This window comes from Vipera berus (genome assembly GCF_964194415.1).
Source record: "Vipera berus genome assembly, chromosome: 13".
NCBI lineage: Eukaryota > Metazoa > Chordata > Lepidosauria > Squamata > Viperidae > Vipera > Vipera berus.
This window is the reverse complement of record NC_138216.1, coordinates 6,871,655-6,895,946: the sequence shown is the minus strand read 5'-3', so window position 1 is coordinate 6,895,946 and position 24,292 is coordinate 6,871,655. Positions and strand designations below refer to the sequence as shown.

Below are 24,292 nucleotides of genomic sequence, written 5' to 3'. Positions count from 1 at the left end.
GAGGAACGGTGGCATTTGCTCCCTGTTCATATTAAGGAGATAGATAGATGATAGATAGATAGATAGATAGATAGATAGATAGATAGATAGATAGATAGATAGATAGATAGATAGATAGATAGATATGATACAGATATAGATATAGATATAGATACAGATACAGATATAGATATAGATATGAGAGAGATGAATAGATAGATAGATAGAAAGATAAGAGGATAGATGAGAGAGAGGAGATGATATAGATAGATAGACAGACAGACACAGATATAGACAGACATAATAGCTTGCCCTGCCATTATTGGCATGTGGTTTTCTCCTGGGAGAGTTGGAGCAGGGAACGTAAATGAACATAAATAAGAATCAGAGAAAGATATAAATGGGAAGTGGCAGTACAATGGGGCAGGATTAACATGGCATCTGGTTCTGCCACGTAACCACGGGTTTGTGCCGCACTGGCTCCTGTTTTGTCTTTAGTAACCTGCTGAAACTGTATTATCTCTTGTAGATGATCAGCGTTTATGACTCAAAGAAGGAACAACTTTGCATTGGCCCTTACTACTGGATGCCTTTCCCCCACGTGGATTTCTGGCTGGAGCAGAGCAACCAGAGCATCTTGCAGGTAACTGGAGTTTGTCAAGGACATCGGGGACCCCAGCTGGAGAAAGCGAGGCTGAAAGATTGCTGGGTTCATATTCTACGTTAAGCCACAATACGATCTCTTTAGGTTTTGTTTGGCATTTTCTAGGTCTCCGACCATCGCAGTTGATAAACCATAGCCTACTACAATGTGCACTCACTCCTAGGAGGTTGCAACTTAAGTCAGCGAGCAGCGGGGATGCAAAGCAGGGTTTCACGTAACGTCCGAATGCCAGTTGAGCATTCAGTTGGGGTTTATTCAACCTTGGTTTATGGAACCGCTTGCCGTAGGTTGGGTTCTGAGCATTCCAAATCATAAACTAAGCCAAGTACTTGCGGTTTTCTGCTGTGTGTTGTCTCCAGGGTTGCTTTGTGTCAAGTGGGGATTTTGGATGGGATTTTCCTTGCCATGGCTTCAACCACTTAACCAGTTGGCTTTGTGTGTAGGAGAAACATGTTTTGATAGGCTTGTGAAAACGGTACCCTCTGAATCCCACAAGTCAACAGAGAGAATAGTTGTGGCTCAGAGTTGGATTGGGGGGTCCTTGATGCTCTCTGAGCTTGGTTGTTTTCTTGCAGACATTTCATTAGCAAAGTAGGTAACATCATCAGTGCTAGAAGGGAGGGGGATTTATAGAGAAGGAGAAAGGAAGGAGGAAGGAGAGAGGAGGAGGAGGAAGAAGAAGAAAAGGAGGAGAAAGGGGGGGAGGAAGAGGAGGAGGAGGAGAAGAAGAAGAAGAAGAAGAAGAAGAAGAAGAAGAAGAAGAGGAAGAAGAAGAAGAAGAAGAAGAAGAAGAAGAGGAAGAAGAAGAAGAGGAAGAAGAAGGAGGAGGAGGAGGAGAAGAAAAGAAGAAGAAGAAGAAGAAGAAGAAGAAGAAGGAGGAGGAGGAGGAGGAGGAGGAGGAGGAGGAGGAGGAAGAAGAAGAAGAAGAAGAAGAAGAAGAAGAAGAAGAAGAAGAAGAAGAAGAAGAAGAAGAAGAAGAAGAAGAAGAAGAAGAAGAAGAAGAAGAAGAAGATGATTAGGTCCTTGGTGCTCTCTGAGCTTGTTTTTCTTGGAGACATTTCATTACCAAAGTAGGTAACATCATCAGTGCTAGAAGGGAATGCCGTTTGCAAAGGGGAGTAAGGAGAGAAGGAGGATGAGGTGGAGGAGAACTGAGGGGTCCCTGATGTTCTCTGAGCTTGTTTGTTTCCTTGCAGATGTTTCACGACCCAACTAGGTAACATCATCAGTACTAGTAAGGGAGTGGGGTTTGTTCTCTGTTTATATCCCTGTGACCTGCCCTGTCAGTGTTGGTGGGTAATGAAACGTTGGCAAGGGGGAAAAAACAAAACACCTAAGCTCAGAGAACTCTCACCAGTCAGTTTCCTTAAATATTCCTTTTCGTATCTTTGCAGAATCTCTCCACTTCACCTCTGGCGGAACCACCACATTTCGTGGCACACATCAGGGCTACTCTGCTCTATCTAAGAGAACATCCGTTCCCCGACAAGACCCTTTTCCCCACGCAAAAGCCTCGCCTCTACAAAAAAAATGCGGAGGGCTTGTGGGAGAGAGTCTCTGGCCAGATCTGACCCAAAGCAGAGGAACCAGGAGCGCTCCGGAAGTGAAAAATCAAGGAAGATTGTCAAGAGACATTTGCCTGGTGAGCCCCACAAAGACATCGGGGAAAACCAGAGTGCGGCATTTATGGGGCAGTCTTCCGCTCCCCTCCCCCCCCAAATATCCCGTGTTTTCCAAAACAGCCATCCAATTCAGTGCAAAATTAGGAAATCTTTTACATGTTTCATGGGGTTGGGTCCAAAGTTCTCAAGAACATAAAACGGGCCTCCGTATTATTACAAAGAAGGAGACGGAACCCAATTGTGGGTCCTCCCACCCTTGCTCCCTCAAGTTTTCTTGCTTTCGTCATGTCTTCAGGACCGGCGTCAAAGTAGCCATTCTGCTTGCTTCGTCAGAGCCATGTCCTTGATAAAATGATCAGCTGGAGATGCACAGGACCATCCCATGTTGGAATGAAGCGTCCTGCTCCCCGTTTTAGAGCACAGATGGTCCGTTTCAAGGCCCGACCCGTTCCAACATGAGGATGCTTCCGGTAGGGTTAGAACATGACCTTGACACAAGGCGTTTCGGTGAAGACCTAAGACGATTTTGCTCCTCTCTGGAACTCTCTCAGTCGTGATGGGGGGAGCTTTCAAATGAAGCTAGACCTTGTTGGTGCCACATGAGAAGAAACTGCTCCAGACTAATAATAGATATTTGTGTTGAGGCTCCAAGCAACAGCTAAAGAATGTTGACCATGACCTTCTTCTCGGACTGAGGACCAAATGTATGCAAGCAAATATGTTGGGTGGGACTTGCCTACTACATACCTGTCCTCTGATGGGGACTTTGCAGCTCAATGGGTTAAGAGTGTGTGTGTGTGTGTGTTTCTCCTCAACTCCTTTCCAGTTGATTTTTCTACCATGAATCTCCATAACTGGTCATTGCTCCTGCAAGAAAACCACGTGGCTTCAGGTACGACTTTCAAGGCACACGTTTGTATGGACAACGTTCCACGTTTTTGTTCTGGCTTTTTCATGCTGTATTTTTCTCCACTGTTCAGCTTCCCGTTCTGTCAGAGGAGCTGGGAGGATCTGGGCTGAATCTCACCATCGCTGTGTCTCGCAGCAACCGAGGAGGTGGGGGTTTTCATTTAACCAGATCCATCAAACCGTTGAATGTAGCCAAAATAACATATATCAGGATTAAAAGCAGTCCCTCGCTTAAATCTTCTCCATTTGCTTAACCACCCCCCCCCTCCCATGTCTCTTATGCCCATTTCTAAGCAAGGATCCGAAACTTTTAAAACTCTTTGCTGATTTAATCTGGTTTTTCTTTTGAGGTATTTACGTGTGTCTGAAGTAGGTAGGTTTTTTGTTGTTGTTTTTCTTTGCTGCTGTTCTACAATTTCTGGACAAGGCTGAGCATCCCTCCGAGGTATCTGTGAATGTGCCAGACCTAAGGAAGTTAATTTAGAGGGGAAGCAGCCATTGGAACTTCAGAACCTGGTTGTAAGTTCCTCTTGAGGGGTCCATGACAACTTTGAATGATCACTGAGTGGCTGGTTGTTAAGCTGAGGACTACCAGCATGGCACTTTTAGCTATATATTTTTTTAGCTGGATTCACCTACAGTGCTTAATTGTAAAGCGATATGGGGTGGTGATGGTGGCGACTGACTAAGTGTAAATAACAATCCGCTTCAGTGAATCAAATACAATTCATTTAAGGGCAGTAGACCAATTAAAAACCTAGATTTGGTGACTTGGTTTGCTCTTTCAAGTCTGATTTGGTTAGGTAGCAGTAGGAAAACACAACTGGTTTTGTGGTTTTTCTGGCTGGGTTTTTGTGTCCTGCTCAGAGATCTATAGGCACAAGGCAAGTACAGTTTTGAAAAGAAGAGACAAAACGAACCATGATGTTACCTAGTTGGGTCACGAAACGTCTGCAAGAAAACAAACCAAGGTCCGAAAACGCCACAATCTAGAAATTATCCAAATTTCTAGACCTTGATTTCATTTGCAGAGCTGTCTTTAACTTGTTCAGTTTTAAGATACTTAAAACCACATATGGTTTATATCAGGGGTCTTCAAACTTGGGCCCTTTTATGACTTGTGGACTTCAACTCCCAGAATTCTGCCTGGCGGAGGAATTCTGGGAGTTGAAGTCCACAAGTCATAAAAGGGCCAAGTTTGAAGACCCCTGATTTATATGAGGTGTGAATCCAACCACTGCCAGAAATAGCAACCTTCGGGATGAAATAATTAAAATCTTCTGATGTGTACATTCCCTACTTCTCTAGGATTTTGCTGGTTGCTTCTTTTAACCATCACAAACTCAAGAGACAACAAGTTGAAGAACTTTTATTGAAGCATTTAAGAAGTATCTAAATTAGGACTGTATTCCAGCAAAACTGCCAGCTTGATATAAAAACATTAAAATTTATATTAACAATTATAACTTTTAACCTTCCCCCCCCCCATGAACCCAGGTTAATATAAATCATTGCACTAAATAAACAAGTCAAAAGGAAGACAATTCAATTTGCACTTTGGAAAAAATAATCAACCCTTAATAGTTGGGAGTTAACTGTACATTTAACCAGCAATAACCCTCAATCAAGAAAGAACAAGCTGTTGTTAACCTTTAACAAACATTTTGGTCATTAAAGCCCGTTGTTGCAGTACTCATGGAAGAGCTTCAATCAATTCTAGCTGAGCTTGAAGAAACTGGTTACCCTAGATATGTTGATCATTACTTCTCAACCTCCATAAATAATAATAATAATAAGCAAAGCTTGAACCTTTAATGCCCAGTTGAGTGCAAAGGATAACAGATCCTCAAGTAGATTATTAGAAGAGAGGAGAATATTCTAGCAATCGCTGTAAGATCTAGTTTGGTGAGACCTCCATAACTTATGTGAATCATGTCTGGATACTTGGGTTTTACAGCAGAAAAAAAAATCTCCCATTTCCAAATTAGCAATTTCTACTATTACGACCACGTGGGTCTGTTTTGGATTTATTTTTATTTATTTTTTGGTTGAGGGAATGGCACTTTTTCTGCTTAGGATACTTTACCGACTCAACATTGGACTATATTACCACCACCAAAAAGAAAGAAAAAATGATTTTGAGAATAACCACTCCTTAATTCATTATATGTGTTAGAATGGGATCGACTTCTTCAACTGCTGAGAATCAAATTGTCCCTTAGCTTCCACTAGCGTTATTTATTAATTAAATGGAAATGGAACTCTCTTAAATGCCGCAGTGTTCCCCAACTGTTAATGTCTCGGGATGTTGACTTTCATTTCCCCAAATTCTTGGGTTTCTGGATGAAAACGGGTCCGGTGTACCCAAGTAGCAGCCGACTGGGGGGGAAAACTGCGCTATAGACAAAACGTTGCTCAAAAAATTATTTTTGTCCGCGTGAAACATCTTATTTTAAATCCGAACAAGGGGTGAGCAGGGGAAGAGCGATCCGAGTTCAGCCAATTCTCTTAAGGAACGAAGTTGCTCTGTTGAGCAGAGAAAGAGCTAAATCCAGTCTCAAAAAACAACAGGCGTCATTCATCACCTGGGTGAGGAATCAACGCTTGAATATCTACTCTTTAACTTTCAAAGCCAAATCATCTTAGTGCGTGTATTTCTTTTCCTTAGTGCAGCACTGTATAATAAGCTAATTTCTCTTGAATATTTACAATATTTAACAAACGCAACCAACCGGTGAGAAAAGCTACAACAGCAAGGGGGGGGGGGAGAAACCCATCAGCACGCCACCAGTCTCGAGATAAAGCCATCTGCTCGAAAAAAGGCAGCGTGGAGCAATAAGGATGGACGTCCCTTCAACGCAAACCTTTCAAACTGGATTGTGTGAATTTTCCTCCTTTTTTTTTAAACGGCCAGTTAAGTTTGGCTCTGGCAAGGAACGTCTAAAGCTACCTGAGCCAACGCTTAGGATACTGTGAAATGGCAAAATCTTGTTCTCCCTCTCTTGTCCACCCGCAGTGCTGAAAAAAAGGAGTGGACGGATGGTGTGTTGAGGCAAAAGATTGGGGGAATCTGAAAGCCGCTTAACCGCCCCCCCCTCCAAAGTAGCGCCAAGTTCGCAGTAAAGGCAGCTAGACTTGTGACAAATATTTTAAACGCCTGCTAAATAAAAAAAATAGCCAGCAGCTAGTGGGGTTCAGCAAACGGGAACTAGATTAGTTGAACCCCAGCACAGAGTGCGATCCTATTTAGAAAAGCAAGAAAAAGTCTGTGCAAAGCACCTTTTGATTTATTTATTTTTTTAAAATCGGGCATTTTTTTTGGGGGGGGGGAAGACTCTTCTTTGGCTCCTAATTCTTGCATGTTCCCTGGTAAAGGAGGGAAATAAATGTTCCTCGGCCACTCAGGTCCAACCTTGGCGCTAAACGGGTGCGCAGGACAAAACGAGAGCAATCGGAGCCAAGCAGACAAATCAAAAAGAAAAGAAAGAGAGGGAGAGGGAGAGGGAGAGAGAGGGAGAGAGAGAGAGAGAGAGAGAGAGAGAGAAAGCAGCCTTCCACTAATTTTTGTGCAAAATCTCCAGCCAATCACACCTGAATAGCAACTCGTACTGACTACCGCTGGCAGGCTTCACATTTTCAATGCCTCGTTCGTTTTTCTCTTCTGGAGCGAAATGCACTTTTACAACTCCCCCCCCCACCTCCCCTGCACAAAGTCTTCGTGCGCAGATCCTTGATTTTTTTTTTTTATCTAAGACACTCTTTCTCCTCGGACGGCGAGGGGACGTTTCCCGAGGCCTGAGACTTCGTGCCTGGGGAAGCGCTGGAGGCCCCCTGGGTGAAAGGCCGGCTTTGGCTCAACGGCCTCGCGTCCTCCGGCTTGGCGGGAGAAGCTGCGAATTCTCCTCTGTCTAAATCAGCAGCTTGGCTCGCGGAACTGGTCTCGCTGACCCCGTCCGAGTTCCTCCCGGCCCGTTTAAAGAGTTTTTGACCTGGAAGGGAAGACGGGAATGAGAAAGGGAAAGTTCGCCTCTGTTAGCCTTGTCCGCCCTAAGAAGGACACCCAGAAGTATAGGTAGTTCTCAATTTATAGTTCTTTTAAGGACCATTCCAAGTCACAACGGCACTGACGGCCAGGTTTTGTTTTTTTTACCGTCACCGCCCTTGTAGCATCCCCATGATCGTGGGATCAAAATCCAGAGGCTTGGTGTTCTGTCCCAGCCCCCGTGAGTCCTGGTTATGCTCACAAGGAGAAACCCCTCTTCCAATCAAGCAGGCAGGAACCGCAAGAAAAACCCAAACCCCTTGTATTATTCACAGACCTGAGTCAATGTGCCAAGGCAAACAAACCCAGTCCACAGAAACTCCATCCTCAACACGAACGGCTGCCTTCAGCAACCAGCACCTCCCACACTGTCCCTTTTATTATTCAGCCCAGGCGTGGCTTCCTAGTGCCTTCTCCTTTGCCTTTGGAGCTGCCCCATTGCGTTCCTCTGTCCTACTCGCTTCTCTCGCCAGCGCTTTCGGGCATCCTGAATATTTCCCAGCTGTGCTTCTTCGCTGTCCAACTCAGACTCCCAGCACAGCCGTGTCTCAGCCTGAGCGCGAGTAGAGGGGCCAGGTTCCTAAGTCTTGGAGCTCCTTAGAGCCTTCCTCCAGGCCCCTCCTCCGAGTCTTCAGACTCAGCTGCCGGATCCACCGGCTGGCGAGGAATCACAACACTTGGCAACTGGCATATACTTATGACAGTCACAGTGTCCGCGGTCACGGGATCACTTTTTTGTGACCCTCTGATGAGCAAAGTCAGCGGGGAAGCCAGACTGACTTAACAACCGGGTTACGAACTCACCGACTGCCATGATTCGATTAACAACTGTGGCAAGAAAGGTTGTAAAATATGGGGGGGGGGGAAACTCACTTAACAAATGTCTCACTTAACCACCGAAATTTTGGGCTCAATCGTGGTCGTTAAGTCGAAGGTTACCTGTACTAGCTCTTGTCTTGATTGCTTAGGTTACGTTAGCAGAATCTTGCAAGTCTAAAAGGACATTTCTTCCCCCCCCCACCACCACACTTTATAATAAAATAAAATAAGGAGGATCTCTTTTGAGATGTTTCCCGCACCTCTTATTTGACTGTAGCTCTTCCTCCTGCCACCCAAGGCCATTCACACATTCCCCTTCTTATTTCACTGGGCTATGGATTTCTTCAGCCTTTAAAAATTATGTCAGTTTACTGTTTTTACAGCCTGCTCAACAGTGAGGACTACCAAAGTAGATTTGGAAGAAAAATCATGGTTGATTTATTATTATTATTATTATTATTATTATTATTATTATTATTATTATTATTATTATTATTATTATTATTATTATTATTATTATTATTATTATTATTATTATTATTATTATTTTTAAAGAAGATTCCATGAAATAGAATTTGGCTCTTGGTGACTTACCTGAGCATATTCCTGTAGCATGATTAGGTCCTTTTTAAAATAATAAAATAAAATAAAATAAAATAATAAAATAAAATAAATAATAAAATAAAATAAAATAATAAAATAATAAAAAATAATAAAATAAAATAAAGTAAAATAATAAAATAATAAAATAAAATAAAATAAAATAAAAATAAAACCAAAGATGAAGCCAACTTACCAGGAAACTTCTGTCTAGCACGGCCTGATGTGGGAGTGGGAGGCGGGGTGATCCCCGTGCCCTGGACTTTGGATACGTATGTTGTCTCTGTGGATTCTAAAGAACCTGGCAAAGAAAAGGGTGCAAACGCATCAGATCTGGAGAAATGCATCATTCACGGCTGGCTGAGGAATTCCAAGAGTCGAGGTCCACTTGTCTTAAAGTGGCCAAGTTTGGAGGCCCCCTCATCTAGCCAAGCTCCAGACATCCTATTTTTTACAATGGTCAACCCTCATGTCCAAGCAATGGTGGGAAAATGAAAGGGGGGAAAAACCCTGGATGTTGGCTAGGGACGTCCTTCAAGCTGGTCAACTGCAAAGCCTCCAGCGTTTCCTCTTATCTCGGGATAATTAATCCTGGTTCAAGACCCAGCCAGTCAAATGCCATCTCACCTGCCGTTAGATTAAAAGTCTGTCCCTTCGCCGAGGCATGAAATGGGGAAAACCAGTTGAGCACAGAGCCCACCATAGGAATCTGTCGAAGCAAGCCCTGGAAACAACAGGAGAATCCAAAAAATGAAGGGTTCTTGCCCAGCAAAATATCAAGAAGAGGTATGTCGGCAAGGAGAAGACTTCCCACAATCCGCTCACCTCTTCCAGGAGGCGTTCTTCATTGGCTTTCTGCAACTGAACCTGTGCCTCTTGGATGCCTTTTCGAACAACCTCGGTCATGTTTTCCAAAAGCTGATCAGAAAGAGAACCAATTGAACATATATGAGAAATGTCAGTTGAGTTTCTAGTCCATGTTTTAAGTATTTAAGGTTGAGGTATCCAATCTTCGCAACTTTTAAGACTTGTGAACTTCCAACTCCACGTCCACTGACAAGGTGCTAACTTGCGCGATGGCACATCTGGGTTGCAAAACTGGAAGTCTCATGAGACTCAGGGGGAGAAATGGGAGCCATATTCTGCCCAGGGGGTGTCAGTGTTCAACGTAACACAACTACGGAGCACTTCCTGTCATCAAGTGGGTATGTCTAGAAAAGAAGGACTGGGGGGTGACATGATAGGAGTGTTCCAATATCTCAGGGGCTGCCCCAAAGAAGAGGGAGTCAAGCTATTCTCCAAAGCACCTGAAGGCAGGACAAGAAGCAATGGATGGAAACTAACCAAGGAGAGAAGCAACCTGGAACTAAGGAGAAACTTCCTGACAGTTAGAACAATTAATCAGTGGAACGACTTGCCTCCAGAAGTTGTGGGTGCTCCAACACTCGAGATTTTTAAGAAGAGACTGGACCGCCATTTGTCTGAAATGGTAACAGGATTTCCTGCTTGAGCAGGGGGGTTGGACTGGAAGACCTCCAAGGTCCCTTCCAAGTCTTACTATTCTGTAATTCTGTTCCTCATTAATTGTGGCTCCCTTATGTGACACTCTTCATAGCATACAAATGTGCAACGACACGGTGGATAAAAACTGCTGCACTACATGCGCTGCAATTAGGAATAGTGGAGGCTATGGGGGCTAGATTTAATAATAATAATAATAAATAATAATAATAATAATAATAATAATAATAATAATAATAATAATAATAAAGTTGGAAGGGACCTTGGAGGTCATCTAGTCCAACCCCCTGCTCTGGCAGGAAACCCTATACCATTTCAGTCAAATGGCTGTCCTGTCTCTTCTTAAAAACGTCCAGGGTTGGAGCATTCACCACTTCTGGAGGCAGGTTGTTCCACTGGTTAATTGTCCTACCTGTCAGGAAGTTTCTCCTTAGTTCTAGATTGCTTCTCTCCTTGGTTAGTTTCCATCCGTTGCTTCTTGTCCTGCCTTCAGACGCTTTGGAGAATAGTTTGACTCCCTCTTCTTTAGGGCAAGCCCCTGAAATATTTGTGGCAGCCCCATAGATATGACCTATGTTCTTGGAGCTTCTGTACACACCTTTGAATTTTCTTCAATTTCACGGCCAGTTGCTGCAATAGTTTCCACCAGCTCAGGGACATCTAGATCCTCGGTGACCATTCCGATATAAATGCAGTTCTTCTCTGCTCCAAATTCTGGCCCTAGAAGGAAGACCAGATTCTCAAGCTTTGTACTCTCTGTCTCCTGGTGATTGCCCCAGTTACCCAGACTGCTTTCATGCCTAAGGTGGACTATAATGTAAGGCTTGTTCAGTTTCTAAACCAAACTTGACTAGTGCAGAATCAGAATAAAGCTGGAAGGGACCTTGGAGGTCTTCTAGTCTAGCCCCCTGCTCAAGCAGGAGACCCTATGTCAGTGATGGTGAACCTTTTAGAGACCGAGTGCCCAAACTGCAACTCAAAACCCTCTTATGTATCGTTGGGTGCCGGGTGGGCGTGGCCCATTGGGTGGGCGTAGCCGCGGGGGTAACGACAGACTGGGTGGGACTAAAAAGTTCAATCAATCAATTCCAACTTTGCGAGATCTTTTTTCTTCCCACGAGAAGTTGAAATTGATTCATTGATTTAACCTTTTTTTTTTAAAGCGAAAAGGTTTCATAAAAGCCAGCAGAAGGCCTAGGACTGGGGCGACGGCGCGCGTGCCCACAGGGAGGGCTCTGCGTGCCCCCCTGCGGCACGTGTGCCGTAGGTTCGCCACCACGGCCCTATATGTCATCTTTCTGACATACACGTACACACATTTCACAGACAGCCACTTACCTAATGAAAATAACAGGTCCGATTCCAGTTCGTTGAGCTTCTTCAAAAGGCAGCTGTTTATCTTCTCCGCATCTTTCTCCGGCATCTCTTCGTTTTGGCCCTTATACCTTTCGAAACCAAGTCAAAAGGTTTAGTAAATACTGATTTACTTCCATTCCTGTTCCACTCCCTCCCTCACCTATCCCCCAATCCCTATTGAACTGTGGTTGCGTTACCGAACTAGGTAACACCATCAGTGCTACGAGGCAGTAGGGCTTGGCTCTTGTTTCATATGCTTAGGTGGCTTGCCCTGTGTCGGCTGAACACGCCTACCTGACCACCCCAAGGCCAGGCCAGCTCAAATCTTCCACGTAGGACAGGCCGACGGTTCTCTTCACTTCCTGTTCGAATTCCTCTCTCAGCTGCAACGTGCAGTTCAGAACTGGGACCTTCATTTTTAAGCAGTCCATCAGCTGATCCACGTCTTGCACTTCCGTTCCTAAAACTGAAAAGATTGGCACATCAGCGTGTCGTCTCCCTTTGGGTAGAAGGGACACCTCCTGCAATGTCGCCCTGCAACCCAAGCACACCCGGGTAATACAGGCAGCCCTCAACTTACAATGGTTTAGTGGCCCCTGGAAGTTACCACAGCGACTGAGAAATGGACCTGCGACCGTTTTTCACACAAACCACCGCAGCCTTCCCCACGGTCACGTGATCGAAATTCGGATTCTTGGCAACAGGCTCACATTTTACCAACTTCAGGATGGAAGGCTACGTCAACCTGGAGCCGGTCAGGATCGAACTGCTGGCAGTTGGCAGAATTAGCCTGCAGTACTGCATTCTAACCACTGCGCCACCACGGCTCTAATGATGCTCTTTAAGGAAGCGCATCATTTGTCGCATCAATGAAAATTGCCCAATGGATACAAAAGGGAGCCGGTTACCTGCAGAAGTCATTAAAGGGCTGAAACGCACGCATGTGCCTTCGTCCTCCAGATCCACCAGATCCACCCCACTGGCAGGGACCAACTGAGCCAGTTGCTCTCCAAGCTAAAAAAAAAAAGCAAGCAAGCCCAGGTCAAGGAAAATAACAGATCTCCCACTTGCTGCATATAAATTACAAGCTGTCTTCTGGTCTATGAAGACTCCAAAATAGGCTTCTATTGTCTGCAAGCTGATTTTTGCATGCTCAAACTTGCTCTGAATGAAAGTCTCCTGAAGTGGTGCCATAGCTGCCTGCCCCTGACCTAGAAGAATGCAATCAGAACATGGGTACCAGAAGAATAGAGTAGAGTAGAGTAGAGCAGAGCAGAGTAGAGTAGAGTAGATAATATAGAGTGGAGTGGAATGGAGTAGAGTAGGGTAGAGTAGAATAGATAATATAATATAGAATAGAATAGAGTAGAGTAGAATAGAGTAGAGTAGAGTAGATAATATAGAATGGAGTGGAGTGGAGTGAAGTGAAGTGGAATGGAGTAGAATAGGGTAGAGTAGAGTAGAATAAATAATATAATATGGAATGGAATGGAATGGAATAGAGCAGAACAGAACAGAATCTCGGAGGTCATCTAGTCCAGCCCCCTGCTCAAGCAGAAGAACATATACCATTTCAGACAAATGGCTGTCCAGTCTCTTCTTAAAATCCTTCAGTGTTAGAGCATTCACCAAATCTACTCAAATATTGTTCCTTTGTGTGGCAAGAAACATTTGTACATTTCTTTTCTCTGTTTTGAGAAAGTTTAGATGCCAACTCATCTAATCATCGAGTCTAATGGGCTCGTACAGGTAGTCCTCAGCTTACAACCATAACTGACCCCCAAATTTCCATTGCTAAATGAGACAGATGTTAAGCCAGTGACACGGTTGTTAAGTGAAGCCGGCTTCCACTTTTGACTTGGCTTGTCGGACGGTCACAACCATAAGACCCCAGGACACGGCGACCGTCATAATGAGGAGTCAGTTGCCAAGCATCTAAATTTTGATCACACGACCCTGGGGAGGCTGCAACGGTTGTTAATTGTGAAAAACAGTCATTAAGTCTTTTTTTTTTCCAGAGCCACGGTAACTTTGAACTGTCACTAAGGGAGCTGTTGTAAGTCAAGGACTACCTGTTACTGGGCTATTTTTCACCCCCGAAAAAAACCAGGATTTGAGTCCCAAACTACACACTGTTAAGAAATAATTCTACTTACCCATTGGTTAAAGGTATCACAAATGTCTCCCTCATTCTCGGTGACCGCAGCCAATTGCGCAGCTTGTAGCATCTGATCTGAATCCGAAAGAGAAAGGGGAAAAAGAAGATTTAGCAGGAAGAAATTAACACAAGCTAAACTTCATCCCACCATTTGAAATGTTTTGGGTTTTTTCCCCCCTCAACGAGTTTCTCAGTTATTTTTATGTATGTTAAGATGGCACGGTTTAATTCTTTACAGATTTTAATATACAAACACGGCACCAGGCGCTCGCTAAAATAATATCCCAATAATCTAGGCGATGGGTAGCCGACTGGTTTAACCGATCACTCAATAAATAACATAATATGGGATATAAAAAAGCACACAGCCCTGATTTTCCTGCAGATATCTGGCCTATTTTGCTCATGTGAGCAGCGGGCGTCATAATATCAAACAGTTCCTTTTGTACAACTTTCTGAAAGCAGTTGCACAGGTAACAATCTGAAGATCCATCTTTAATAAACCTAACAATACAGTATCTTAAATCATCCTTGTACAATCTGTGTTTGGTAGATATTAGAAAACCAGAACCCCAAATTAGCCAGGTACAAAAGCTCTTTTCTCTTAAGTGTCTGATTTTTCTAACTTGCTGATGCTAAAACAGGCACCAGCGTGAACGAGAATCGATTAACGACAAAACTATTGGCAAGATTGCTATTTTTTCAGCAAAATAAAGAGTCTGTAGATCACGAGGAGCTTTCCTTCTGCAAATCCTCACCGATATGTGACTTTTCTGGGGAAAACCTGAACACCACCACGGGAGAGCTAAATTCATCTTCGACCTGGAAAACAAATTTTGGGAAAATAAGGTGAAGTCTTAACACGCTATTTAAATCAACTTTCCCCAACTGGACTATATATACAGTATATATATATAGGTTGAAAATAGAAACGTACCGAGGTTCGAATAAAATCTTGGTTCTTCAGGTTTTCCAGGAGTCGCTGACTCTAAAGAAACAAATGTATAAAATCAGGGAAACGTTCCAAAGGTAAGTAAAATGGGCATCAGGTTTGTGTACCTTTACATAAAGCGTGAAGCGATGCCTTCAAGTCAAACAGTGATATTGAGACGCACTAACATTTCAAGCTCAAAATGTTCTCGCATAGTTTTACTATTCTGTTTAGCACTGTTTCTCAACCTTGGCAACTTGAAAAGGGGTGGACTTCAACTCCCAGAATTCCCAGCCAGGCCGTGGCTAATCACCACAGCCAACTCGCTGAGGGACAAACTGGCCACGGACAACTCACCGCGAGGGACAAGAGTTACATTAATATCAAAGAAATTGTGGAATAGAATCAGTCAAGAAAGGGTGTCCAAAGAGGGACAAAATGAAATGTCAGTGACAAAAATTAAAATCACGTTTAAAATTATTTTAAATAACTACATTGAATTATTGAAGTGTCTCGTAGCAAGTTGTCCTAGGGCAGGGGTGGGCAACCTTGGCTCTTTCATGACTCGTGGACTTCAACTCCCAGAATTCCTGAGCCAGCCGTGCTGAGGGGAAAGAGAGAGGTTTCCAAGCTGAGCCATGTTGGCTCAGGAATTCTGGGAGTTGAAGTCCACGAGTCATAAAAGAGCCAAGTTGCCTACCCCTGGTCTAGGCCTAGGCCGCTTTATGACTCGTGGACTTCAACTCCCAGAATTCCTGAGCCAGCCGTGCTGACGGGAAAGAGAGAGGTTTCCAAGCCGAGCCATGTTGGCTCAGGAATTCTGGGAGTTGAAGTCCACACTGGCTGGCTGGGGAATTCTGGGGTTAAAAGTCCACACTGGCTGACTGGGGAATTCTGGGGTTAAAAGTCCACACTGGCTGGCTGGGGAATTCTAGTTTTAAAAGTCCACACTGGCTGGCTGGGGAATTCTGGCAGTTGAAATCCAGACATCTTCAAGTCGCCAAGGTTGAGACCTTGCTTTTGACACTGTTTTCTCCCCCACTGCTGGCACCCTTGGAAAAAAAAGAAATAAGTCTTTTTGTGCCCATAAATCTGAATGCCCAAGTTCTGTGAACAAATCAAATCACATCCCGAGGAAGGCCCAGAAACCCAAACCCATCGGCGCTCCTTACCAGTTGTGAGGCGTGCTTAATTCTCTCCACGATTCCGTCGTGGCCGAGATACTGCAAGGACAGCCAGAGGGACAAAGCACGCAGTTTCTCTACCACCTGGCTGGAGGTCAGGCCTGCTGCCAGCGACTGCAAGAAACCCAACAGAGAAGTAAAGGCCAGATGTTATTTCACCCCTCTTCTTGCGTCTGACTCTGCTCCTCTCGAAAGCTCAGCCGAGGTCATTAGAGGAGCAGGGAAGACGCCCAGCAGCTCAACGTATCTTCTCCTACTACTTCAGTCCCTGAAAGCCAGATTTAAAAGACTGGTCTTCTAGACCCCAAATTCATACTGGAAAGAGTATCAAGGAGGGAAAAAGCAGCGATTCTGAAATTTGCCCCCCTAATGTGAAGTCAACTGTGCAGATAATAGAATGGAATAAGAATAAGAATAGAATAGAATAGATGGAATGGAATGGAGTGGAACAGAATTAGAATTAGAATTAGAATTAGAATTAATAGGATAGGATAGGATAGGATAGGATAGGATAGGATAGGATAGGATAGGATAGGATAGGATAGGATAGGAATAGAATAGATGGAATGGAAATAGAATAGAATAGAATAGAATAGAATAGAATAGAATAGAATAGAATAGAATAGAATAGAATAGAATAGATGGAATGGAAATAGAATTAGAATAGAATAGAATAGAATAGAATAGAATAGAATAGAATAGAATAGAATAGAATAGAATAGGAAAAGAAATAGAATAGAATAGAACAGAATAGAATAGAAAATATAGAATAGAACAGAATAGAATAGAATAGAAGCTGGAAGGTACCTTGGAGGTCTTCTAGTCCAGCCCCCTGCTCAAACAGGAGAACCTATAACCATCTCAGTCAGGTGATTGTCTACTCTTTTCTTAAAAATCTCCAGTGATGGAGCGCCCATGATTTCTGGAGGCAAGCTGTTCCACTGGTTGATTGTCCTCAACTGTCAGGAAGTTTCTCCTTAATTCCAGGTTGCTTCTCTCCTTGATCAGTTTCCAACTATTGTTTCTCGTCCTTCCCTCGGGTGCTCTGGTGAACAATCTGCCCCCCCCCACCCTCTGCCTTGTGGCAGCCCCTTAGATACTGAACTTCAGAAGATCAAATCTCTGCCACTTTTACCGCACCACTTAAGAATTCCCCCATGTCAAGTGAGAAGAATGAGGGCCGCATGTTAAGTTCCAGCTAAGCTGATCTGTCATTCATAGCTACACACCAGGATTTAGCCAACTAATGGTCAGCCTCCTCCTGCCACTGCATCCTGGGCCACCCATTTACCAAAGAAGGATCCTCCTGTCGGTAAAGAGTTACTGCCGGCACTGCTGGAAGACCCAACCACGGTCCGAGCGTCAGCGTCATGCTGTCACATTTGGTTGCTGCCTACAAAAAGGGCGCGGGTTGAGAAGATCAGAAATGCAGTTTTATTTAATTTTTTTCTGTGCATCTAAAAAAAACCAAGATAAGGTTATCTCTAAGGAGACATGGCCGAGTCCAGCCAGGAGGCAAAGAACGATCCAAAATAGCTCACTTTCACTTTTCTTTGAGAGACAAGATTTACATGCTTGGTTCAATACGAAAAAAATATTCGGTTCTGTCAAAACCATTTGGCTGACGTTCTTCCCTGTTTAAAGCTCGGCTCAACTGCGGGATGTTTTACGGTACTTAAACAAAAACGACCTTAACTTCTGACCGATGGATAATTTTTGAGGAAAATATAGCCAAGTCCTACATCTCCTTTCTAGGATTGGGGGCGGGGGGGGGGGGAAATTCCCTTCTGAGAATTTAAGAATGGTGAATGAGTCAAACGGTTTGGGAGTACGGAAGAGCTGAAAGTTTAGACATCAACTCTTTCCAGGTTATTTTTCACCTCAAAGTAGATTTACAAACTTTCTGCCTTTCTGCTTTGGGGAAGAACAAACTTTCTGCCTTTCTGCTTTTGGTTACAGAGGAACACCGGCAAATATGCCAAAACAAGAGCAGGGGCACAACATACCAGTATGGAAGATGAGACGTAACCCAAAGCCAGTGTGGCTAAATTCACCCTGAAACAAACAAGCAGGCCCTTTTCAGTAGGTTGGCCATAACGCACATTTTAATTTCTATTCAAATACATTTGAAAATAAGTAAACAACACAAAGATGATTTATAATAGGGGAGCCAGTTCAGCCTACTGGTAAAGGCACCAGTCTAGAAACGAGGAGTTCTAGTTCTGCCATAGCCATGAAAGCCAGCTGGGTGACTATGGACCAATCACCAGGCAACTGAGAGTTCTAGTCCTGCCTTTGGCATGAAAGCCAGCTGGGTGACTTTCGACCAATCACCAGGCGACAGAGTTCTAGTCCCGCCTTTGGCATGAAAGCCAGCTGGGTGACTTTCAACCAATCACCAGGTGACTGAGAGTTCTAGTCCCGCCTTTGGCATGAAAGCCAGCTGGGTGACTATAGACCAATCACCAGGTGACTGAGAATTCTAGTCCCGCCTTTGGCATGAAAGCCAGCTGGGTGACTATGGACCAATCACCAGGTGACTGAGAATTCTAGTCCCGCCTTTGGCATGAAAGCCAGCTGGGTGACTATGGACCAATCACCAGGTGACTGAGAGTTCTAGTCCTGCCTTTGGCATGAAAGCCAGATGGGTGACTTTGGGCCAATCCCCAGGTGATTGAGAATTCTAGTCCCGCCTTTGGCAGGATGAAAGCCAGCTGGGTAGCCCCATGGGCGAAGAGAGGTTTAGTGTTGAGGTCTCTCTCCAGAACTCGGCATTCTAAGTAGGCCGTTTTAAACTATATCTCTGTTCAGCATCTGAAGTAGAAGAAGGATCCAGCTGGCTGCAATCTGTCCCTATTATAAATTGCTCCCATCAGGAGAGCCTTTCTCCATGCCCTTTTCTGTCCAGCACTGTGTATTATTCTGACAGCTGCAGCGATAACCTCCTCAGTCTGCATGAACCAGCGCTGGTCTGTCTACTGGGCGTGCCTCTCGCCTGGAGTTGACTGAACATTTCATATAAAACGGTTCTAAGAATGACGCCGTACCCTTCAACGTGGAGCCACATGCCGTGTTGCTGGCAGAGTTCCCGGAGCCGCCCGAGTTTGTCGGTGTGCCCTGCCCCTGGGGTGCCTGTATGGAAAGGAGACGGCAAAGGGAGGCTAAGAAGACAGGCTCGCAAGGATGACAGCGCCATTGAGGTAGAGCTGAGCAAACAGGGGCTCTGCAAATGTTGTGGATCACAGGCCCCATCACTCCCTCCCTTCCCCAGCGGAGTTGTAAACTCCCGGCTGGATCCCATCACTGGATAGACAGATATAGTAGATGGTAGATGATAAACAATAGGAGAGATAAAGATAAAGATAGATAAATTAGGTAGATGGATAGATAGACAGACAGATAGATAGACAGACAGACAGACAGATGATGGATATAGACAGATAGATAGATAGATAGATAGATAGATAGATAGATAGATAGATAGATAGATAGATAGATAGATAGATAGATAGATAGATAGATAGATAGATAGATAGATAGATATAGACAGACAGACAGAGATGATGGATATAGACAGATAGAAGATAGATAAGAGACAGACAGACAGACAGACAGAGATGATGGATATAGACAGATAGAAGATAGATAGATAGATAGCCAGACAGACAGACAGACATGATGGATATAGACAGATAGAAGATAGATAGACAGACAGACGATGGATACAGATAGAAGATAGATAGATAGATAGATGGATAGATATGATGATACAGATATAGATATGAGAGAAATGAATAGACAGAAAGATAGATGAGAGGATAGATGAAAGAGAGAAGATAGAGATTAGATAGATAGATAGATAGATAGATAGATAGATAGATAGATAGACAGACAGACAGACAGACAGACAGACAGACAGACAGACAGACAGACAGACAGAGTGGTGGGATTCAAATACGTGAACCACTGGTTCTCTGCATGGATGCTGCTTCTGGAAGTCCATTCTGGACCTGGGGCAACAAAAAAATTAGCTACCAGTCCTGCCGAAGTGGTGCGAACCGGCTGAATCCCACCACTGCGGTGGCTCCTTTCTTATTTTCTTCTCCTGCCTATTAAGCCACTGACATTTGTTACGGGACAAACAGCAACAACAACAACAAACAACCAGGCACCGCCAAAAAAGAGCTTGTTTATGTTTGCTAAAATCACCCACCGGCATTGGCCACCAGTAAGATTGGCAGCTTCCCAGATTCGAGGTCCTCCTTGATCAGTCTGTCCAACAGAGCAACATCCTACCACCAAGCAAAATGAAATAATAATAATAATAATAATAATAATAATAATAATGATGATGATGATGATGATGATAACAACAACATGAAGAAAGCATCCAAATAGGCAACACCAGTGTAACTGTTTTTTTGGGGGGGAGTGTTTTATAAAACAAACCTCACCATTTGATGCTGGGAGCCAAACATCGTGTTACACGGCACTCGACACATGCAAGAAAGAGGTAAGCCGAGCTGCGGAAAGAGATACAAAAATCCAGTTAAGTCCTTGTTTTACGGCCATTTAGTGACCATTCAAAGTTACTACGGGCCCCACCCGAAATATTGACTACATAATGGTTTTCCTTTGGGCCACAGTAAAAAAATTATGACTTAGAAACCGTTTTCGGGGATCTCTGGCAGCTGTATTCCAGATGTTCGGACTATTGCAAAGTAGATTAGTTTAAACTTTCTGCAACTGTCTCCATATCATCAAGTGCACCGACCATTTCCAACTCTACGGTTGTGGCCTGCCGTGATTTTAAACTAAAACACTTCACTCATAAGAGCGTTGCCAGTACAAATGGTTAAGAGAGTTAGTCTGCTCTAGTGGCTAAGGCACCAAGCTAGAAAGACTGTGAGTTCTAGTCCTGCCTTAGCCATGAAAGCCAACTGGGTGACTTTGGGCCAATCACCAGGAGACTGTGAGTTCTAGTCCTGCCTTAGCCATGAAAGCCAACTGGGTGACTTTGGGCCAATCGCCAGGAGACTGTGAGTTCTAGTCCCGCCTTAGCCGTGAAAACCAACTGGGTGACTTTGGGACAATCACCAAGAAACTGGGAGTCCTAGTCCTGCCTTAGCCATGAAAGCCAGCTGGGTGACTTTGGGCCAATCGCCAGGGGCTGTGAATTCTAGTCCTGTCTTCGCCGTGAAAGCCAACTGGGCAGCTTTCAACCAATCACTAGGAGACTGTGAGTTCTAGTTCCACTTCAGGCATGAAAGCAGCTCGGTGGCCTTGGACCAGTCATTCTCTCTCAGCCCAACTCACCTCACAGGGTTGTTGTTGTTGTTGTGGGGGAAAATAAGAGGAAGGAGGAGTATTAGATCATAATGATGGGATATCAACCAATCAATCAAATTAACAGAGGGTTTACTGAACAATACGATGGGGGGTCAAAGGAGGAGGTAACAATGACTTGTATGCCAAAACGTTTGCACCCATTTCAACTTACCTGACTACAGAGGAACTGGCCCAAGCCAGTTCTTGCTGCAGCACTGATGTACACCACTGGCTGCTTGTTATATAAGGCATTAAAACCTTCGGTGGCATAATCGTCATAGCGGGAGTGAATCACCAGCTTGCAAACTTTTAAAAGTCCTTCACGATCGTCTTCATGGTAATAGGCTGACCCATTTTCAAACCTGTGAAGAGCAATTATGAATTAAACACGAGCATCCTGGAAAAGGGGGCCGGCTCACTTGCTTCACATAAAAAGTTAAGCAATTCTTCACAGCGTTCTGTTAAGTTTGTAATTTCCGTAGCTGAAAGACACAGAAAAGGGGTCTTAGGAAAGTGCAGCATGAGAGGCAACCCGAGTTGATCTCCCACGGAACGCACTGTTTATTAACCGACAACAAGAGGTGCAGCGGCTCGGATCCACACTGGAGGTGGCCTCAGCTCCGGCGGTGCGAGTCCCAACGCTGTGTGGCAGGGTGAGCTCCCGTCACTTGCCTCAGCTTCTGTCCACCTAACACAGGGGACTTCAAACTTGGCCCTTTGATGACTCGTGGACTTCAGCTCCCAGAATTCCTCAGCCAGCGTGCTCTGGCTGAGGAATTCTGGGATTTGAAGTCCACGAGTCATCAAAGGGCCAATTTTGAAGACCCCGACCTAACAGTTTGAAAGCCTGTTCTAGGCAAGTAGATAGATAGATAGATAGATAGATAGATAGATAGATAGATAGATAGATAGATAGATAGATAGATAGATAGATAGATAGATAGCTACCACTTTGGTGGGGAGGCGAGCTGGTGCTCTGTGTAGGCAGTCGGATTCCTGCCAGCTCTGAACCTTCCTGGTTGCGGCGCCCGTTTTTGAGGCAGCTCCGGGAAGGGATGGGGCCTTGGGTGCCACTCATCTTTCTCTCTGGAGTGAAGCCAGCTCAACCTGCTGTGGTGCATCTTGGGAAGCGCACACGCATGCTACTCTGCAATAGCACTTGTGATCTCCTGGCTATGGTATATAGGCTAATGACAATAACAATACTGACAATAAAAGCAGCCTGTTGCTTTCCTCATTAGTTTCCGGAGATTGAGATTAAATGCGACTTTCTTTCCTGCGTTCTTCTGAGAAAAGGGCAGACTCAAAAAGTGTTAAGTCACACAAAGGTTACCTGAAGAGCCTGCAAAGCCACAAAGTTGTATCAGAAAGGATTTTGGTAGTAAGTTTCCTCAGCCTGTCTCTGTCCAGGATGGAAATATAAGCCGCCAAGCTGTGTCCTAAGAGAGCCATATGTCCCCGTTCCCCCACATTTTGAAGCCTGCAAACCAGGAAAAAAAAGGGAGAATACAACACAAATCACACCTTTATTTGTAGCTGGGGGGAAAACAGCCTTTCCTAATATACAGAAAAATGTTCAGTGGGCATTTTATTGAATGTTATTGTAATTAAGCGGTATTCGTTCTCTGTCTAAAAGAGTGGTTAGACAAGCTGGCGATGGCTTAAGACCAAGTTAAAATCCAATCCACTGTTCTGTTTGTAGATTGGATTTTAACTTGCTTTTAAGCCATCATTGGCCTGATGGGTTTCTTTCCTCTGAAGGTTCACGGTCAAGGGATCGTCCACTAGGACTCCAAGGTCCCTCTCACAGTTACTGGTTTTAAGCCAGGTCTCGCCCAGTCTGTGCCTTTGGTTTTTCCTGCCTAAGTGTAAGACTTTGCTTCTCTCCAGACTGAAACTCGTTTTGTTGGCTAGGACCCATTGCTCCAAGTTGGTCAAGATCTTTTTGGATCTTGCATATGTGGTGGACTTGCAGAAATATAAAAGCTTTTTGGGTTAAAATTTGGTGGAACATTCAAAAGATTTTTAAGAGAAAGATAAAGTTCTCTCCGCAATTGTTTTTATTGGGCATTGTTGTAAATTGTGATGTTAAAGAAACCAATTTGATGTTGAATTTGATAACAGCAGCACGGTTACTGGTGGGACAATACTGGAAGAAGGATAGTTTGCCTACTATAGAAGAATGGGTGTTTAAAGTATCGAATGTTGCAGAAATGTCTAAGATTTCTGCTTATTTGAAGGATCATTCACAAGAAAGATATATTACAGTTTGGAGGAGATGGATAGATTATATTCAGAATAAATATGGGACTAAAAAGTTCCATTTAGCTTATGAGTAGATTTTAGAGTAGATTTTACAAAGGGACGCGGTGGCTCAGTGGGTTAGGACGCTGAGCTTGTCGATCGGAAGGTCGGCAGTTTGGCGGGTCGAATCCCGAGTGCCGCGTAACAGAGTGAGCGCCTGTTACTCGTCCCAGCTTCTGCCAACCTAGCAGTTCGAAAGCACGTAAAAATGCAAGTAGAAAAATAGGGACCACTACGGTGGGAAGGTAACAGCGTTCCGTGCGCCTTTGGCGTCTAGTCATGCCGGCCACATGACCACGGAGACGTCTTCGGACAAGCGCTGGCTCTTCGGCTTTGAAACGGAGATGAGCACCGGCCCCTAGAGTTGGAAACGACTAGCATGCATGTGCGGGGGAACCTTTACCTTTACCTTTAGATTTTAGAGGGATATTGTTATTAATTTTAGTGTTAGTACTTTGTATGTATCTATGTTAAAGGGGAGTTAAAGCACATTATGAATTTGGTTAATTTTATATTATGGATAATTTTTAGTTAGAATATGATTATTATAACTATAACCCTGTATTTAGCTCTGGGAAGTGGGGGGGGGAAGGGGGGTGGTTTGGGGTGGGTGGGTTTTGGGGAAAATCTTTTTTTGTAAAACTCTTTAATAAAAAAAAAGATCTTTTTGGATCCTGAGTTTGTCTTCTGGGGTGTTGGCTACTCCTGTCAATTTGGTGTCGCCTGCAAATTTGATGAGTTTCCCCCTTCAATTCCCTCGTCTAAGTCATTTATGAAGATATTGAAGAGCGCTGGGCCTAAAACGGAACCTTGTGCTTCTCCACTGCTTACTTCTCTCTTCTAAAGGCTTCTAAAAAGCTTTTCTTTTCAAGAGA

At 44.2% G+C, this 24,292-nt stretch overlaps 2 protein-coding genes across 9 annotated transcripts in view; one reads left to right on the top strand and one right to left on the bottom strand.

The window, feature by feature from the left end:
- NTAN1 (N-terminal asparagine amidase) overlaps positions 1–3,428 on the top strand; it is a 23,759-nt gene extending 20,331 nt beyond the window's left edge. For 7 of the 8 annotated variants that reach the window (XM_081338547.1, XM_081338548.1, XM_081338551.1 and 4 more), the window contains 2 exons: positions 509–622; positions 2,038–3,428. In XM_081338547.1, the coding sequence (XP_081194673.1) occupies positions 509–622; positions 2,038–2,214 (291 nt within the window). In that variant the 3' untranslated portion in view covers positions 2,215–3,428. The remainder of the gene's footprint in view (positions 1–508; positions 623–2,037) is intronic. The other variant, XR_014027833.1, reaches the window with a different exon arrangement.
- A 1,099-nt stretch (positions 3,429–4,527) lies between these two features.
- Positions 4,528–24,292, bottom strand: part of PDXDC1 (pyridoxal dependent decarboxylase domain containing 1) — a 33,954-nt gene continuing 14,189 nt past the window's right edge. The window contains exons 5-23 of the mRNA XM_081338357.1: positions 22,447–22,593; positions 21,286–21,475; positions 20,240–20,308; positions 19,999–20,077; positions 18,833–18,917; positions 17,792–17,840; positions 17,077–17,178; positions 15,774–15,899; positions 14,608–14,658; positions 14,429–14,492; positions 13,669–13,745; positions 12,421–12,526; positions 11,807–11,978; positions 11,495–11,601; positions 10,755–10,876; positions 9,461–9,553; positions 9,263–9,359; positions 8,832–8,936; positions 4,528–7,163 (exon numbers count right to left, since the gene is read on the bottom strand). Of these exons, the coding sequence (XP_081194483.1) occupies positions 6,919–7,163; positions 8,832–8,936; positions 9,263–9,359; positions 9,461–9,553; positions 10,755–10,876; positions 11,495–11,601; positions 11,807–11,978; positions 12,421–12,526; positions 13,669–13,745; positions 14,429–14,492; positions 14,608–14,658; positions 15,774–15,899; positions 17,077–17,178; positions 17,792–17,840; positions 18,833–18,917; positions 19,999–20,077; positions 20,240–20,308; positions 21,286–21,475; positions 22,447–22,593 (2,086 nt within the window). The 3' untranslated portion in view covers positions 4,528–6,918. The remainder of the gene's footprint in view (positions 7,164–8,831; positions 8,937–9,262; positions 9,360–9,460; positions 9,554–10,754; positions 10,877–11,494; positions 11,602–11,806; positions 11,979–12,420; positions 12,527–13,668; positions 13,746–14,428; positions 14,493–14,607; positions 14,659–15,773; positions 15,900–17,076; positions 17,179–17,791; positions 17,841–18,832; positions 18,918–19,998; positions 20,078–20,239; positions 20,309–21,285; positions 21,476–22,446; positions 22,594–24,292) is intronic.